Source organism: Trematomus bernacchii, unplaced genomic scaffold, assembly GCF_902827165.1.
Source record: "Trematomus bernacchii unplaced genomic scaffold, fTreBer1.1, whole genome shotgun sequence".
Lineage (NCBI taxonomy): Eukaryota > Metazoa > Chordata > Actinopteri > Perciformes > Nototheniidae > Trematomus > Trematomus bernacchii.
In genome coordinates this window covers 11142608-11161752 of record NW_022987313.1, presented here as the reverse complement: position 1 = coordinate 11161752, position 19145 = coordinate 11142608, and the positions used below count along the sequence as shown (strand labels likewise).

The 19145-nt window shown below is 39.5% G+C and overlaps 1 protein-coding gene across 1 annotated transcript in view; it reads left to right on the top strand.

The window, feature by feature from the left end:
- The window catches only part of dlgap2a (discs, large (Drosophila) homolog-associated protein 2a), a 161180-nt gene extending 143779 nt beyond the window's left edge, over window positions 1-17401 (top strand). The window contains exons 9-14 of the mRNA XM_034122696.1: window positions 3147-3535; window positions 9358-9446; window positions 9572-10011; window positions 10102-10193; window positions 14266-14454; window positions 15328-17401. Coding sequence (XP_033978587.1) covers window positions 3147-3535; window positions 9358-9446; window positions 9572-10011; window positions 10102-10193; window positions 14266-14454; window positions 15328-15534 — 1406 coding nt within the window. The 3' untranslated portion in view covers window positions 15535-17401. The remainder of the gene's footprint in view (window positions 1-3146; window positions 3536-9357; window positions 9447-9571; window positions 10012-10101; window positions 10194-14265; window positions 14455-15327) is intronic.
- Window positions 17402-19145: the final 1744 nt, after the last annotated feature.

The following is a 19145-nucleotide window of genomic DNA, read 5'->3' as shown; positions in this document are numbered from 1 at the left end:
CCGTCTATTACAATTGATGATCTTCATTTGTTAACACCCCTCATGGTTATACAGTAATGAAGGCTTTCAGTTGAAACTCTGGCAAACACTGTCTGTGTTCACTTCAGATCTAAATGCTGAGTAATACTGCGCTGCCTAGATGCGAGCAAGAATTATGACTCCCCTTTGCACGACCGACTGGCTAATAATGGCTCTATTTTGGTCCTCCTGCTGAATCATGCCCCCTGAATGGGTCATCTCTTTCCTCCTTTGAACCCTCCTCGCTCCCTGATTTATTGTCGCTCTCTATTACACACACACACAAACCCTCTCTCCCTCCCACAGATTTCTCCGTGCCCCATCCTCCTTGTTCTACCCTAATGCATCTCTTCATCAACCAGAAGTACATTTTGTGAATGGACAGCAGCATGAGTCATTAAGCCCCCGGAGCGGAACACTCTTCATAGACCAGACGTCTCTAGCTATTTAAATAACAAAAACAAAACATGGTTAAAAAAGAGGCCAAAAGGTGTTGCGAGTGTGAATTGAAGCCTAGGGTTTTATTATTATTATTATACAAGGTGCTGTTTCTAAAAAGCGTTGCACACAAGCTACAACGTAATTAGGCTGAAATGCTATCAATTTTACACCAGAACATTTGGGAGCCTGCGTGTGGGGCGCAGCTCATTTCACCCCAAAATGGATCACATTTGGGTCTCATAAGGACATTCTTAATTGCTTTGTGTGATGTAAGCATTTGTTAGACAGAAACAGAAACACTGAGTTCAACACGGTTTACTTCTTTCTCAAGGAAAACGATAACCCATAACTTAACCTGCAGCATGACTAACTGTTCTTCCTCTACAGCTCTTTATTTCTGCTGGTGTTAGCTTCAAGGTATCTGGCAGACTCGCAGCTTTGATCAAAACACACTCAACGAGGCTTGTGCTTCAGATTGTTCAGCTTGTAACCACACTGAGTAAGCTTTTCTCTAAAAGCCTTCAAAAGAAGACACGTCAAAGCTTAGAAGGCGTTCATGACCCATTCCTCAAGTCCATCTCTCCATGGATTAAGTCCAGATTCTCATTTACACTTGAAAGAAAGTAATCCCCTTTCTTTCTGACATGAAATGGACTGAATAAGAAGATGAAAGTTGTCAAGCTTCCTTAAAGACTTTCAAACAGGATCCTCCACACAAGTTCTCTGGTTCTTTTCCGTTGTTCATGTCTTTTGAGTGTCTCATGTCACAGAGGCTTTAATGTTCTCTGATATCCACTTATTCTACAGGAACATATCAGAGCTTTTTAAACTGTGCCCACATGTTAACCTTTCCCTCACTTATCTGAGCACTCAAAGTTTTTTTCCCCTCAAACAGAGGCCAACATCTGAAACAGAGTACTGACTCAGCTTGGATCAATAAGCTGATCAGCAGATTTCCATACATTTTCCATATTTAGCAACAAGCTACTTTTTATCAAGCTGTGAAACAAATGGTGTTGCTGCCTAATGTGCCATCATAATCACTGTAATATATTAGCCTACACATATGCTAATGATGTCATTAAGTAATAAAAGTAAGTTAATTAAGCAATAAAATGAACTGCTAATAACATTGGAAAGTACTTTATCAGCTTGTTGTCATATGACAAATGGGTAGAATATTAGGTGCCTGCATGATGTTTCTGCCATATACTGATATTAAGATGTTGTGTTGAAAGGAATCTCTACGATCAATCAGGAGGCAGATGTTTGAAAGACAAGTCTGATAATAAAATAACATTTTAATTTACTAAGAAATCCCATGAAAAGAAAGTAAAGTATTTTTATCCAAAGTCTGATATAACACAAATCTCCATGCCGTGAAGCTCTATTGTTGTCCAAAAACTTTTAAAGAAATTATATAATACTGGAAAGAAATCATCAGCTGGCCAAATTGGGTACCATGTGGTGCAGCTTTTGGAGCCACATACACCATTGTGCTTTCAAAATTCTAACTAAAGATTTAAATGTGTATTACTCAACTGCTGAACATATTCCCAATTAAATTCACTATATATTCCTGATTGAGTACAGTGACCTAAAAAAGATTGCCCAGCAGTTTAAGGAAATTATTCAGCCTTTTTTGTAATTACTTTTTTTGAGAGATTTTATGTTGGTGTTTATGTTGTTCCTACAAAGTAGGAAAAAGCACAAGTGTTAAGAGACAGAATAATGCATTGGAGGTTTTGGTATTTATTAATTGTAGTTTGATATAATGAATAGAATATCGGCAGCATCATTCTGTCAGGCTTATGACTAACAGGAGGCGTTGGGGTGTGCGGTAGTTTCAATATGATTTGAAGCTTTATAACTCAGTATTTATAAATAATTATATCAAATACCAGAGATTATATTTATGATTAATACTAAACTCCTCTGAATGACTGGGAATTTGTTTTCACTTTTTCATTTTTACAGGATATACTCAAGTTTCACGATTGATAGGTGTTGAATGTTTTTACAGGCTGGATTTTATATTCCTAAAACTTGATGACTGAAATAATAGGTAAATGTATGCACTATAATGCACTTATACAAACTTATACAATTAAATAAAGCGGTGAATATATTGTTTAAAGGTCACCTATTATGCAAAATCCACTTTTTCATGTCTTTTATACATAAACATGTGTCCCCTCTGTGTAAAGAGATTCTGAAAGTTTCAGGAAAAAATATTCCCTCACTTTATGTCCTGATCCATTTATATAAAAACCTGTCTGAAATGAGCTGATCGGATTTTGTCCACTTTGTGATGTCATAACGATTTTTTGGCTTGTGTAACCATTAGCCAATAACCAACCAAGTTAACACAAGCCCCCTTATCACCTGAATATCCTCCTAGAGCACCATTGTGTTCTTTTTAACCAAATATCTCTCAGAGGGGCGTGGGGAGTGGCTCCTTATTTTCATCTAAAGTAACAGACACAGAATCAGCACTTTTGAAACAGGGCTGAAACAGAGGGGATTATGGGATGCTACAATGCATGATCTTTTTGGTATTTGGAGCCAAACACTTCAGAGACATGTTTGTATATATCTGAGACCTATAATATATTGATGAAAAACAGTATAATAGGGGACCTTTAAAATTGACTTTTTGATTAATTGTGTCTTTCCACCTTTTCCAGCCATCACCTACACATCCAACTACAAGAAGACCCCTCCTCCACCGGTCCCGCCCCGCACCACCTCCAAGCCCCTCATCTCCATCACGGCCCAGAGCAGCACCGAGTCCACCCAGGACGCCTACCACGAGGGGAGGCACCCTCACGGCGGCATGTGGGCCCCTGACGGCCTCTGCCTGGGGCTCAACCCGGGCAGGGGCCTCTACAACTCCACCGACAGCCTGGACAGCGCCAAGGCTGTGACCATCGCCATGGAGGCGGCCGGAGTCATGTCTGGAAAACGACACCCGTCCACAGACAGCCACAGCTCGGTGCTCACCTGCGACAAGGCCATCCTGGTGTCCAGGGCTGAGGAGTACCTGAAGACCCCCAGGTCTTCTATAGGAATACAGGTTAGTACGTCTCTTTAGGTGTGCTTTATGAGAAGATCCAATATCAGAGGTGGGAAGTAGTGGTGTACAAATACTTTGTTACTGTACTTAAGTACATTTTTTCTGGTATCAGTACTCCACTACTTATTTTTCTGACAACTTCTTACATTTTTAACACAAATACCTGTACTTTCTACTTCTTACATTTTCAGAACTGGCTCGTTACTTTAGTTTTAATCTGTGTTTGGTGGCGTGATCATTATTATTTAGAGTCATTGCGTGCCTATTGATTTGAACACGATCCGTGTATCCATCATTTCCTGGTCTTCTCTAAACAAGAGGGACCAATGAAAGCGTTGTCATGTTGCCGTTGTTCAGCATCGAAACATTCATTAGCTAACAATGACATTATTGTTCTATTAATATAAAGTGAGGTCAGTTAGTCTTTAAAACAGCTGGTAGTTATGGGAACTTTTACTTGAGTACATTTTGAAGCCCATACTTCTTTACTTTTACTTGAGTAAAGAAGTTTAGTCAGTACTTCGACTTTTACCAGAGTATTTTTAAACACGAGTATCTGTACTTCTACTTGAGTAAAGGATGTTTGTACTTCTGCCATCTCTGTCCAATATAGGATCCAATACAACTCCATCCTGTGCATGATTGCATAATGATACAGACCACTCACACACACACACACATCCGACTCTGAAACAGTGTTCTCTTTTCAGCAGCTAAAAATAGCAAAAGTGAGTCATCCTACTGCAATCCGTCAATTAAGATTCTACTCATGCTAGAGCAAGTTTTAGTGAATGGAAGTTCACTCCACGGTTCATTCACTCACTCTCCGTTTACTGTACCTGTTTCTCTTTCTCTTTCTCGCCACACTCAAGTTTCTTCTGCCTTTCTCTTTTTTTCCTCTCTATTTTCCTCTGTGTCTCCGTCCACCTCCCACTCTGTGTGGTCATATCTTGGCTTTGTCTGCCACATTCTCTGATACTACTTGGGGTTCTGGTGTTGTTGATCTCCAGCTGCTTTCTAAAGGTTACAAAACAAAGAGTGAGGAATCTGTGGAGCTCACACCATCACCTCTCGAACATTCAGAGGGTTTTATCAAAGCAGAATCTCAAAGTTGTTGTGAATTTGAGAATTTGAAAACCATTGGTCGGTATACGATTGCTCTGTCTGTAGGGAGTAGTCATGTTTCTTCTCTGTATTTCTTCTTGCTCCATATATTTTAGTTCTCGCCCCATTAACAGTCTTCTTTCTTAAATTCATCTCTCCCCCGAATTCTCAGTATTTTACGCTATTTAATCAAACTCTGGGGCAATGTTGAACTTTAATCCTTTCAAATATTTAAAGAAAAGAGAGCAGACTACTTCATTAATATCATTCTGAAGGTACCTGAATGTCGTTGCACGGTTTTCACAAATAAATCAAGCACCCTTTAAAAGGTTATTACTGGGGACTCAGGTAATATTAAGAAAGTCCTTTGGCTGGCAATAGAGCTAATACCCAAATTACGCAGAATCGCATTGACTGTCAGATGTTGCCTTCACAGAGTCAGCCAGCGGATACATAATCCATTTAAAGTCCATTAATCCTGCTTCACCCTCTGCGTTGTATCACATCCAAACTTAGATAATACCTAGCAGCAGGTTTTGCCCAGGATCACGTTTAACTGTGTAAATGGGAGCAATTAAAAATAGCCTCTAACACATAAGTACTAGCCGCTTATTAATATGATGTATAGTCATTTTTCCTAATTAGAAACCTTCACAGCAGATTTGTAGACTTTAACTTGCTTATAGTGACCAGAAAGTTAGTAAAGTATCACCTTAAATATCTGTGTTTTATTATTTTAAAGGGCCCATGTGTTAGTGATTGTTTCATCTGTTATCTGGCATTACACCCCAAATTCTATCAAATATTTGTTTCTAAGTACAAATTCAATTTGTGACAAAAATGTATTTAAAACCCAAATACATTTGTTTAATATATAAGCCCTTTGTGTCTTATAAACAGTAGGCTAAAATGCTGATATCTCACAACAGAGCATGTATCTGAGTCATTATCAATTATCACCAACACATGGTGAATGCCTTGTTTACATTTGAATGTGGAATATGAATGCAGTTTTTGCAGATACTGTGTTATATAAATTCCGCGCCTCATGTATGCATGTGATTCACTCACTCAAATGCAAAACACTAATTCATTGCACGCTCATTCATTTTCAAATGTTTCCCACTTTCTCACTCACTCATTCTCTCACCATCAGATACAATTCCTACTGACAGTAAGAGTCAAAGAGCAGTAGATCAGGGAGACAGGAAGCAGCAGGTAGACGGCACAGGCAAAAGAAACAACATGCAACAAGTGTTCATTTTACAAGTCACAAAAGGAGGTGAGCTTATGTGGTGATGAATGAATGAAATGGTGTTTGGCAGGGAAGGCTAGCTAATAAGGGATCTGCAACACTATAAAGTCTATGCTGTAAAAAAGATATGCAGGTGAGATGGGTCAAGTGGTCTGGGAACTGGAAAGGGGCACTTAGAGAGCTGAGCAGGAGGCCAGCCGCAGATCAGGGAGGTCTGGGTGGGTGAGGTGGTGAGGGGGTACAACCGACTGGGGTCCTGTGGTGCTGGGCAGCGACATGTTGACACACAAGTGAGGGGTCATGACTTATCAACCTGTTAGAGCAATAGTCAAAACATATGTGGTGTATTTTTGGGTAGGAGAAATCCCGGAATTATTCTCAATATATTTAGTTTTGACAATTGTAGACCCTCATGTTGGAAAATAAAACCATTCTTCATTATTCCTCAATTTTTTGGTTTAACTTCAGATTTAGTTATTTGAATAAGAATTTGGTTGGTTGAGTTTGTAAGCATTTGGAGGCATTTCTTTGAAATAACTTCTCCATTTAAAATATTTTTAAAAATAATGATAATTAACTTTATAAATAACAAAAAGTGTGCAATAATGAAGCATGTTTGAGTGTTTCTTCGTGTCTGGGTGTGGGCTGCTTTATAAAACTACTATATAGTTGCCTCCCATTTTAAAAATATCACTTGCTGGTTTGGAAGGGATGACAATAATGTGTTGCACCAGACAAATGATAGGTCAAATATAGATTTGTCTGTATCACAGAAAGGTTCAGCTGCATGGACATCAGCCTGCTTCACCCACTACTGGAAGTGTAATTAACCTGAATTAGTCTGCCTCTTATTGATTTGCCATTTCCTTTTGACACCACTATCTTAGAGGCCACCGTCTCTGTGATCTTTGACCTTGTGGCCATGGTGCTGTCGGACTTCCCGTACTTTATTGCTGACCTCAGTGCACTTTTGCTACAGCTGAGACACATGTTTGTGTTCTGGAGAAGTAATTGATGTATTTACAAAAACAGTTTAAATGGGAGCCATAATGAGGTTGCATAATGAGGGAAATCAAAGCTTTTAACCTTTCCCATTGGCTGGGAAATGTCACCAGGTGGTGTTTGTGTGTTCCGTATGAAAGGCACGGTCGCTCTGTTCAAGTTTTTGCTGATTCTGACAGTTTCCACACCTGTGCATACGCTGTGGCTGTGGTTACTAATGCAGTGTGTATGTGAACACCAGCGTATCTCTTTGTAGGTAGACCCAAACATCTTCAGGGTAGCTAAGCCTATGGGACATAAATCTCACCGCCTCCTGGATGTTTTGTCCTCCTTTAGACCTCATCCATCACCAACATGAAACTCATTCTCTTTTCATGAGGTGGACTTTGCTCTGTTTCTTACAAAGAGTAATGGAGGTCACCTCAGCATGCAGCTCCACACTCATTTCCTCCCCACTAACAGCCTGACAGATTACAAAATACCTCTTCAAATATGTTACTCCCCAGCTTCAGTAATGACCGCTCTAAAGTTAGGGTTGACGCTTCCTCACAACAGATGGACGCCATACTTTGAACGAGCGTGTTTGAATCACTTTCATGCTCATTACGTTACATTAAAATGTATGGATGCCAGATGTTTCTAATGGTCTCATATGGACATTTATTGACTGCTCATGCAATCATCCTGGAAATAGAAATGCAGGGATTTATATATTTTTTCAAGCATCTCGTACTTAAGCTCAAAGGTATTAAAATGTGCTAATTAGCACAAAACATGAAGTATATCTTCAGCTGATGGGATTTGTTGGAAAGTATTTGGTCATGAACCAAGGTATTTTGCAGTAATCATACATCTATCTCAATATCCAACCACTCTGTCCCATCCTCTTTTTGATTTGCAGGCCATTTCTGATACAGTCGCATTGAGCGACTGGGCTCAGCGGGCATTTAAAAAGGAAATACTGAAATGACAAAAAAAGACAAAGAAAGACTTAAGTCCGCATAAGAAAAGGAAATATTGTGACAGTAAGCCAGCAGGAAATTGTGAACGCTAGACAACGAGAGAACTGAAAGCAAAGAAATTGAAGCGAAAATAGATGAGCAATTGGAGAAACAAAGGAAAAAGTGACAGATGGAAACGCATAGCAAAAATGTTGAGGAATGACAGGGCTTCCATATAGACAGTAAAACATGAGGCTCCAGAGAGTAGAGAGTGGTGCAGAGGGCGATAAAGAGGCTCTGGATCAGGACCGCAGCCATGCAGGATCAGGAAGGATCACCATCAGTCGTTCTACCTGTCCAGCCCATAATATCCACTTATGTTGCCCTATCTGTCTCTGTGTTGTCAAGTAGCTTGGAAACTTCAGAATTCATATTATCTGCCTTAAGTATTGAGCATTTTTGGGTGCGTTCCAGGTATTTGTTTATCATTTGAAATAGCAAGCTAACAGTTAGCTATTTACACATGCAACAGACATGGATCAACTTTAGCATTTATTCAAGTCATGTTTCAGGCCACTAGAGTCATATTTCCTCTCCTTTTAGCTTTTCCTTTGCTTTAACTAAAACATATCTAGCTTTTCATGCTAGCTTAATGCTTGCACTATGTTCACAAGCTAGATGCTAACATTGTCCTCTATGTTTAGTGCTGGGCAGCTAGCGTACCGCGGCTGTATCAAAGCTTTATCACTGAGAGCACATGCCCATCTACAGAAAGGAAGCTGATTAAATTGGTGTAAGTAAACCAAACAGTAAAGTTCATTGGCTGTGAAACCAAAGCAATATGCAATAAGGATGCTAAATATCATCATAAGCTGACGGTAAATCAAGAGTCCGCTTATAATTCTTTGTAGGTTCATTATTGCAGCTGTGTTATTTGACCCATTGTTCATATAATTAAATACTGATGAGTGCAGCTTTAACATAGCAGTGTACTGTCTCCTGGGGGAAAAGAGTTTCATTCATAAAATGTATTGCACAGAAAAATATTCAATACGTTCCTTTTTCCTGCAAGTACCGTATACTGTATATTTGATGTGTAAAATCATATGACCTTAACTTGTAACATCATGCATGTGAAGCCCTCAGGTTATCACTTTCAACACAGCACTGTAGCACTATAATATAATATTTCTACAAATGTCAGTCAACTGTGAACTATTAGGACTTAAATGATATTTTTGAGACATTATACTGTATAGTGTGCAATATAACACCTAGCAGTTCCCCTTTTATCTCGTTTTTTTTTATTCACTTCTGTACAAACCTCAAATCCTCTGCAGGAAACCTCTTAGTCGCATTGCCTTTGCTGCCTCCATAAATCATACAGTGTTTACTTTCTGACAGGCCGTGTACAGTTCAGGTGCTCCATCCAGTCCCACACCAATAAGCCCAGAAGCACTGGGGAATGGAAGCTCACGTAATGAGAAGCACTGTTGGTTTGTATCATTTCTTCACATTAGGTGGAAGCAGCCACGGACTCTGAATCTGAAAGCAAAGGTTTGCGGGAGTACCACTCCGTTGGGATCCAGGTGGAGGACAATAAGAAAGGGTGAGATAATGGTTCTGGGACTTGAAGCTCATCAGAGGAACTCAATGTTTGCTCTCAGCCATTATTTGCCAATTTGGCCGGTGTGTAAATGTCTGTGTGCATACATCTTCGTCTTTCTACCTCAGACAGGGCAGGTTCAAGCGCTCCAACAGTGTGACTGCAGGTGTGCAGGCCGACATGGAGCTGGAGGGCTTCCCCACCATGGAGGACAAGGGTCTGCAGTTCGGTGGGGGCTTCCAGCGACAATCGGAGCCCAGCACGCCCACCCAGTACGGGGCGGTACGGACTGTACGTACCCAGGGGCTCTTCAGCTACCGCGAAGATTACCGTACCCCCGCTGAACCCGCCAGCCCCAGGGAGACCACCAGCGAGGCCCCCTGGCAGCTGGAGCCCCCCTCCCCGAGGGAGAGCGCGGCCTCACCGGGCGAGTCTGGCAGGGTGCCCCCCTCCCTGAGGAGGGACGGGAGCTGGTTCATGCAGCTGCTGCACACAGAGACCAAGAGGATCGAGGGCTGGTGTAAGGAGATGGAGGCCGAGGCTGAGGAGAACGACCTGACGGAGGAGAGTGAGTGTTACCTGAAAGCTTCACATATGTCGGATTTAGGGCTTCTCTTGTGAAGGATGATGGAAAGATGGATTTTTTTGTGTGTTTAAGTCCTAGGCAAAATCCGAAGTGCGGTGGGAAGCGCTCAGCTGCTCATGTCTCAGAAATTCCAGCAGTTCTACTGGCTGTGTCAGCAAAACCTGGTAAGAAACCCATCAAAGAGAGACTGTGTGTGTGTTCTAAGATGTATTAGAATTTATTTTCTTCCTACATCTGTGTTGTTCTTCATGCTAGTAGTTTTAAGACTCTTAAGTTATTGCAGATTAATTTGTGCTTGGTTATCGTTATAAAAAAAAAACTAAAAACAACAGTAGTAACTTTACAGACGCAACAAACTGATTAAAATATTTGTAAAAATGAGTTGAATATTAACTTCTTAGTGTGACTTATGTGTGTAAGGGAAGAGAGAAAAATATGAATAATAATGATGTATAATATTTATAGAAACATATGTATATTAATAAAATAAGTAACGAATAAAATCTGATTTTTATCAAGATATGTAATAATATATAATAATACAAATGAAAAGTTGGAAAAATGCTTAAAGGGAGTAAATGTGGGAGAAAGGAACCAGCTGCCACATTCATTATCAAACCACTTTTTTTTTCATAATACAATCTATGAACCACTTCCCAGTCGTAGTAGAAAAGTCAGATTTAGTCATTTTCATAGCCACACATAAAAACTTCATTTTTTAGCATTAATGTCACATGTAGGTCAAATCCAGTTTTCTACTCCATTTGTCAGCTCCGGATCAGAATTGAAATAATGAGACTCCATTAGCCGTTTTTCTCTATTTGCAAACATCAGAAAACATCAAATCTGAATTTTAAGTGAGCACGAAAAATGAGTCTGACACCGCTGAAGAGTGAACAAAGCATAACAGAGTCCACAAACAGTGTGAAATTAACTTGTATAATTAGAAACAGTTCTACACTCCTTCCTCTGTATTTGTTCTCAGACTTTCAGTGTGCTCTAATACCCCCTGAATATCATTGATTGTGGAAAGCTACAACACTGAGAATCAATAGCCATTTAACACATTTATATGTGACCTGAATGTTACATATGGACAGGTGTGTTTTTGAAGGCAGCTTTGTCCTCAGAGAGAAGGACAGACATTTGAGTTTAAATGGACCTAAACATCCAAACATCGGCCGCTCTATTGATCATCCTGAGCAGGAACACACAGAGATTTCTGCCTCGTGTTTTACTTGCACTGTTCACAACTGGTTTTATTGATCTGAGCAGAAACACAATATTTCATACAAAGTTGGTGCGGAGTTGTGAAAGATAGTGTTGCTTGTTTTGCAATGTGCAGCAGAAATGGCTCATTCAGGGGAGGGGGAACTGCTCAGGGATTTGATGCAGTGAACCGGCCTTTTAGACTCAGCTAGGTGCTTTGTCCCACTGAATGTGAGACACTAAAGGCAAAACATTGTGTTTCGATTGGTCGACTTCTAGGGTCTAAGCTTTTTTGCCTTACATTTGTAGGAGTTTATTTTCCTAACTTTGTCTATTTGCTGTATGTGTCCAGATATATAAGTCCCCAAGCATGATATCTATTTGTTGCACATCACTTTTCGGGGTGATAAATAGTTGTGATGTAAGTGAACAACTGGGGAAGTTTTAGGGTGATATCTGTCAGTACTGTTTTTGAACCCTAGTCCCCTGTAGTGTCTTACAAAATGTATGAAATGATACAATACATAGCTTGAAAGGTTGTTTTTTCTAAACCAACATACTCAGCGTCAGAAATCTCCACTTCAGTAGCTCCTATATGCACAGTTATTTTATATATATTATCAAAGAGTCATTAATAGAGCGTTTTCCTTGAACTCTTATGCAAAGATTACATACAAGTAGAAGTTTGAACCTGGCTTTTTCCAATGTTCAGATTTATGTTTTCTGAAATGTATGCAATTAGCACATAGCTAAACACAACATTTCAGAAAACTTGTATTGTAAAAAATAGTTGTCTTAATGTGGGGAAATTACATGATTGTATATATTCAGGAACAAATGTTTACCCCATTCACACACAGTGAAAGATGCAGCATTTCTCCACACGACAAATGCACATACAGTATTAACTTCATACTTTGGCTTTGTCTGTTAAATAAGTGCCCACAAAGCTTAACGAGAGGTCTAAGTTCTCTAAACCTGGATACACTTTTATTAAGCTTGATTGAAAAATGCTCTAAACGCGAGACAAACAGTGTGCGTCTCCAGGATTAAACACACACACCGTCACAGCCAGGGCTTAAAAAACTCACCGACTCCTCCTGAACCTGCCAGCTGTGTACATCTGAACACTTCTGAGACAGTTTGCAGACCATCATAGGGTCAGGGGTCAGAATAAAGCTGATGAAGTGCTGAGGCTCTCCCTCGGTAATTACAGATAACAGAAATGCATTCTGCTCCCAGCTTACTTTACATGATGGACACTCTGATATTTCAAATCTGGAGTACTTTTGATTAGGTATTTGCTGAAGAAAGGAGAATTATACTAATCCTATAATGCTTAAGCAGTATCAAAGTAAAACTGTGGCTCTCTATGGGAACATTTATCAAATTTAGAGGATTTTAATCAGGCCTTATGAGAGTTTTTAACTAAATATAAAGTAAAATGAGGTTACTGTATACTTTAATATCACTGACAAAGTGTAATATGCATATGCATCCTTTTGCTAAGATGATCTGATGTAATGGTTTATTAAGGGATAAAGATGAATTAAAGGTCTGTCATTCATTTTGTTTGTTTAATGCCAGTACATTTAGTTTTTTCAGGATCATGAATATTTGAATTCTATATGAATCACTATTATGGGAGGGTCTTGCTTGCATCTCCCTCATCTATTTCTCCTTAGTGGTATGGTAGTGCAGAAGGAGCTGATGACACATTGTGATGCAGAAAGAACCAGTTGATACCAAAGGATAAAAACATCTGAAATATGTCAACCATAAATGTAGCATATAAAATACCATCGTACTGTAAATCTATTGGAACAAGACAGCAGCACCCTTCAGCAGCCACCTAATCTAAATGTCATGAGATTTGTGAGCGTGGGAAATGTCTCCGAGGTGATCGACACGTCACATCACAGCTGGAGGTGCAGATTCTGCTGGCTCCAGACGGACTGGGAGAAACCATAAACTATAACGCACAACTTCCAAACACTATTATACAACTCTACTCCCATAGCAAACATGGATTTATAAATATGCCATTTAGCTGTTATTACAATTAATTTCTAAATCACAAAAACGGTTTGAAGTACATTTCAAGTATGATTACAAACAGTAGGTGCATAGGAAAAGATCGGGTAAATGAACAAACACTCAGCGGACTGAAGCCAACCCAGAGGTCTTAATTAAGGTTTTATTAACGTTTATCTAAAAAACATGAACAGCTTTGTATGGAAAAACTGCACTTATTCATATAGTCAATTTTGCCTCTTAGATGTCCATAAATCATACATGAAGCTTCAAATGAGTCCTCGCTATGAGGAGAGAACCCGTTTCCCATTGAAATGTAGCATTTTATTTGGATAGCTGCACCAGTTTAATATGAAATGTTTAGTAACAAATTCGTTTTTCAACAAAACGTGAATCACAGACAAAGTTTTCTGCATACATGTAAGATCTTTTCTGCATAAATGTAAAATGCTTTGAACATTTAGCGGGAAAGCCCTTAATCACACCTCAAATCACGCCTCAAATCACGCTGTATTTCTGTTTTCTGCTGTTTTATTTTTTACCTTGAGAGTGCATAAAGCAACTGGTACCACAGGTGGGTTTAGTCTCTCTGGTAACACGTCTCACTCAACATCAGCTGATTGCATTCCTATGTTTATTATAGACACAATGAGGCAACACTCAATATATTGTTGAGGGAGGAAAAGGACTGAACTAACAAAGGCTTTTTATTATTTCTGATCTCATTCATGCAAATATAAAAAAGGACTGGACTCTTTCACAAGCTGTGATCCCTCATTTTTACTATAATCCCTAAAACTGGCATTCATGCCTGTTTGATGAGTGATAAGGACATCTAGTGGATCTAAACTGAAGTGCAGTGACTGGATGTTGAAGCACACCATTGCTTATAATCTGGACCGCAGTCACTGAACCAACAATCTGGCTCTTGACTTCTTTAATCGACAATAATGTTACCTTTGTTGGATCTCTCCCCACTTCCTTCCCTTGTAGGACCCCAGTGCGATGCCGCGGCCCACCTCTCAGGACCTGGCCGGGTTCTGGGACCTCCTGCAGCTCTCCATCGACGACGTCACCATGAAGTTTGACCAGCTGCAGCAGATCAAGAACAACAACTGGAGGATCTTAGAGAGCCCGGAGAAGAAGGTGAGGGATCCCCCCTACACTGAACCCAAACAAGGCGTATGTACCAAGTATTTCATTACTGATTCAATCACACCCGATAGCAGCATAAAAAACTGAAAAATAAGAAAGAGCTAGGCCCTGATCCTTCTTTCATTCAAATGAACTTGATTGAAAATGTTAGATTAGGGACTATACAACAAATTATAAGCGGGGAGAAGGGCAGAAAAAGGGTGGGTCACTGTCAGTTTTGAAGGGTTATCAAAAAAATGTATGTAAGCAAGACTTTTAGCTTTTTTATCAACTCTATCTATCCACACCACACATGTGCAAGTCAATGACTACATTAAATCTGTTGACTTTCGTATCAATACAACCTTTTATATTTTCTATGCATATTAAATATCTACATTTTCTTATATTTATTTGCAAAACCAGAAATTGTTTTTCAATGTTGTTCTACTTTTATGGAAGATTGTTGCTGCTTCCGTTTCAGACACATTCTTTAAATACTCCCTAAGCACAAATATTTTTCTAAAGGACTTCCAAAGTGTCCAATTCTTTGTCTACTGTATGTGAAAGAAATGACTATTATTGGGACTTCAATTTTACTATTCCGAAGCAGCCTTGGGTTAACAGCAAATCCAACAAAAGCATTTTTCTAAATCCAATCTTCAAATCATCATTGAATACAACAAAATGGGTAAATCACTGACAGAATGATAACCATGTGTCACAGGAATTATTAAATAAATACATAATTATGCCTTCTTTTCCAGGCTTTTGAGACAGTTGGCAACCTTAAATGTCACATTTGTTTGTGATCAGATCAAAACATGCCAACAGGGCTGCATACAAATCTTCAACACTTGGGTTTGTTGGTGTTTTTGTATCACTGCTGTCCCCCTTAATCATCCTCTGTTCTTCCTAAAGCCACCGGCTCCTGTACCAAAGAAGACAATTCGACAGAGGAGTTTGGTGACACGGGAGAAATCCCTGGACCTCCCGGACCGGGGGCGGCAGGAGGCCCGTCGGCGGCTCATGGCATGCAAGCGCGCGGCCTCCTTCCGGCAGAACTCAGCCTCGGAGCGAGCAGACAGCATCGAGATCTATATTCCCGAGGCTCAGACTAGACTTTAAAGAGACGGGGTCCAGGGTCGACACGTCTCCCTGCGCCCACGTTCAAACAACTTTAAAACTAGCCTTTTTTCTAGACTGCTACTCTCTCTACTCTTCCTTTCTTCATCTGTTGTCTGATCTCAATAGCCATCCTCAGAGCCCATCGCCAACCCCATTGGTCTGTAGGATGTGCCGAGCCTCTTCTCCCATTGCCAGGATAAGTGTTAGCAGAAATGTATGTCTGACATGGGTTGGTTGGGTTTCTCCTTGGTTTGCTGGGCGTTGTGATCCCCAGCCTACACACTCTCTCATCCAATGTCCTGGATGGGTAAGGCTGTAGTTTTTCAGCATTTTGCAAAGTGCCATTTAAAAAGTGCAGCTTTGAAAACCTACCAGCAACCAGGCCTTTGAGCTAAAACGAGTAAATGAGAGAAACTATAATTTATTTAAAGTTCAAAAATTGTCAAAGTGAGTTAACCCTTCAGTATTTTTCAATAATTTAAGTTTTTTCTTGTTTCTCTGGTCTTTTTTGGGGGGTAAATGTTAATTACAAGCTAAATATCACAAAATTGTTGTAAGTTCAAACACTTTGAAAAGTGCCAATGCTTGAAATACCTCAACTACGTGCATGTGGCACTGATCACCCACTCAAGGTTATTCAGGCAGCCCTTATAAGCTCTGGACTGGTCAGTGTTGAAAAATGCAGCTCTCTACTCAATCTGGTTGTGGTCAAACGTTTTTTCTGGGTCTGGATTGGTGGAAGGACTACATCTGTCAGCTCATTAACATGCACATCTCAAAAAACGTTCCTATATATCTCATTGCCAACTTTCTAATATCGACATTTACTTGAAGCTGAAAACATGCAAGTCTTGTGCCAACATTTTCATTCTGTCGATGCAGTAGAAAAAAAACTATGAAGGTTTGTGTAACTCCTTAGATCAAAATGTGTAGACAAATGCACTTATGCACTTATTACAAATCTCTCTATTTCCAAGGGAAATGTACATACCCACATTCACAATAGTACTGTTGTATTTTTGAATTGTGAGCGGGAAGAATATTCATCTTTTATTTTATTTTGTTCTCTTGTTCACTTCTTGTCTGCTCTCTCTATTGCTTTTGACAAGTCTAGATTTGTTGCAAATATCAATCACATGAACACACAACAAAAAACTGCTGTGTTTTCATCTAATAAACCTCTCTCAGGCCCTTTCAAGTCTCAGCCACAGTTAATCAGGAGTGATAGGAAAACTGCCAAAACAAAATATCTGCATATGAGTTTCAGTCACCCAAGAAGTGATTTGTAATCTTCATATTCCTGGAAAGGTTCTGTGTAGATAAAAGTCCCCTGAAGAACTATCATAACTGCATTCACCAGGCAAGGTTGGAAATGAATGAAGCTAAAATGATGCGAGCAGCAAGTCCCAAATAACTTAAACATCACAAGTTTGTTGAAACACATAAGGAATAAGATATTGTCTGTGGCTGTGCAGACCAGTGTGTGATGTTGTGTCACAATATGATGGATTAATTTGATACATTTGACTTTGAATCCCATCATAGTTTTGAGATCATAGTCAATTGCTCCAGCTCCTCTTGTGTTCAACCTTAGCCTACACACAGGGCTAAGTGAAGGTTTCCACATTATATTAAAACAAGTTGACTACACAAACAAATCTTGTTTGTAATTAGTTACACACAAACTACTTGCATATACTAACTGGCTCGTGTAACTAGCCCAACCTAGCTAACTGAACCAAATGGCAAGCTAATTTTAGCTTGGTAACATACAGTATGACACATTTAGCTTGAGTAGTAAAATACTTAATATCAAATAGGTTGACATTTCTTCAATGTCTTTTATCAATAAGGTAAAATATTAACATTTTTAAGGTCATAGAAATAACACAACACATCTCACATTTAATAATCCTATGCTAATAACGTGCCGGCTAATTTACCGTTAGCATAACGTGTTGGCTAAATTGATACTTAGCATAGTCAGGTATTGACAGCCAGCAAATACTGCTAACTCTGAAACACATTTCTATTTTAAATACTAAATGCTTACTAGCTTAGACTTTTTTGACAGTTTTTATGGTGCAACCCGATTTAGTAAATCACCAGTTTCAATTAAGCCAGTTGTTAATAAGAATTTAGGAAGGGTTTACATACACACATTTATCAATGGATATACGAATAACTGGTGCTATCTAGTCATGATACGTGATGTAAAAGTGGAAACCTGAAGTTATGGGCCTTTAGACCGGAGTCTTTATTGGTCATATTGGTAGAATTTAGGCAGTTTTAAGTAGATTTCTCCCAAAGGTAAACTCATCTTAAGACAGATGCAAAAATTCTGCACTTTATTATTCATTTTTGGTGACAGAATATCAGCCTCAATCACGTTGCCAATTTCACTTTGCTAATGCAGTGAATGTACAGTATTCAAATCACTGGCCTAAAAGCTGGCATCTCTTGGTAAAATTGGGTTAAACATTGGATAATCAACAAACTAAATGCTGCTGCTCTTTATTCAATAAATACAGTACTAGAAAAACAATCAGCTGATCAATACATTACATTTTGGTTGAGCAAGTGTGCCATTGTTCGTTATGGGATGGGACTAGGGAGATTTATCAGTGACACAAAGTACATTTCTCTCAATATATATATTTAATGCATACATGTTTTGTTGATTTATTTGTGTGTGTATCTTGTTTTTGTAGCACAGTGCTGACATTCAGAGAAGAGAGGTTACATCAGGGGTCAGCGTGGCTTAATTTCCATTACTACCCAACTGTGGCCTGACCTGCGGATCTCTTACACACACTCACACACACACCCCTCAAAACCATACGCTTTCTCCTGAAACATATATTGGTTACTGAACCATACATTATAATAACTTTTCTTTTTGTGCCACAAATTGTATTTCTTTTATCAAATACATTCCGATGTTTTGATCATATGCAGGACTCTCTGTGTGAGAATTCAGGCTCTCAGTGTGTTTTACTTACATTCACAATATCATGATGCGTGAGACATCGTTTAAATATAAATTCTTGTAGCAGAGCTCAGACAATACATTTCAGAGAGCCAACAAGTATACTCAGTCCAACAAATCACCAAGTAACCAAAGTCAGAGATAGTTTTTCAAATATGCAGTGCACTACTTCAATTCAAGATGTGGCTTTTAGAAGCCCAACGCTAGATTACTAATTTCTTTTAAAGCACACCCATCCTTAAGTCTGTTGTTTTTTTTTCATTGCAGAGGCAGGGACCTTTAACAGTATGACAGTGTGTTTCTGGAAAGCGTCGGGGTATGTGATGCCAGGCAGTTGGCAGAGCAGAGACGTTCCCCTGCTGTTGCCACAGTGGCAGGCAGACGGCCGAGAGACAGACACGGCCTGACATATGCTGGCTTAGAGGAGACGAGAGTGCCGCGCTGAGCCCCAAACTGCTGCTGTTGTGTAGCTGGAAGGCTGTTCTGTGCACATTTTTTCGCCTGCCTTTGACTAAGCAAAGCAGCTTATGTAATATTTTCGGGTCCTTGGCGAGATCAAGCAAGCAGCCTCTGAGGCCCTTTAAAGCTTGTGTTGATAAATGTATTGCTGAATAGTGGCCTG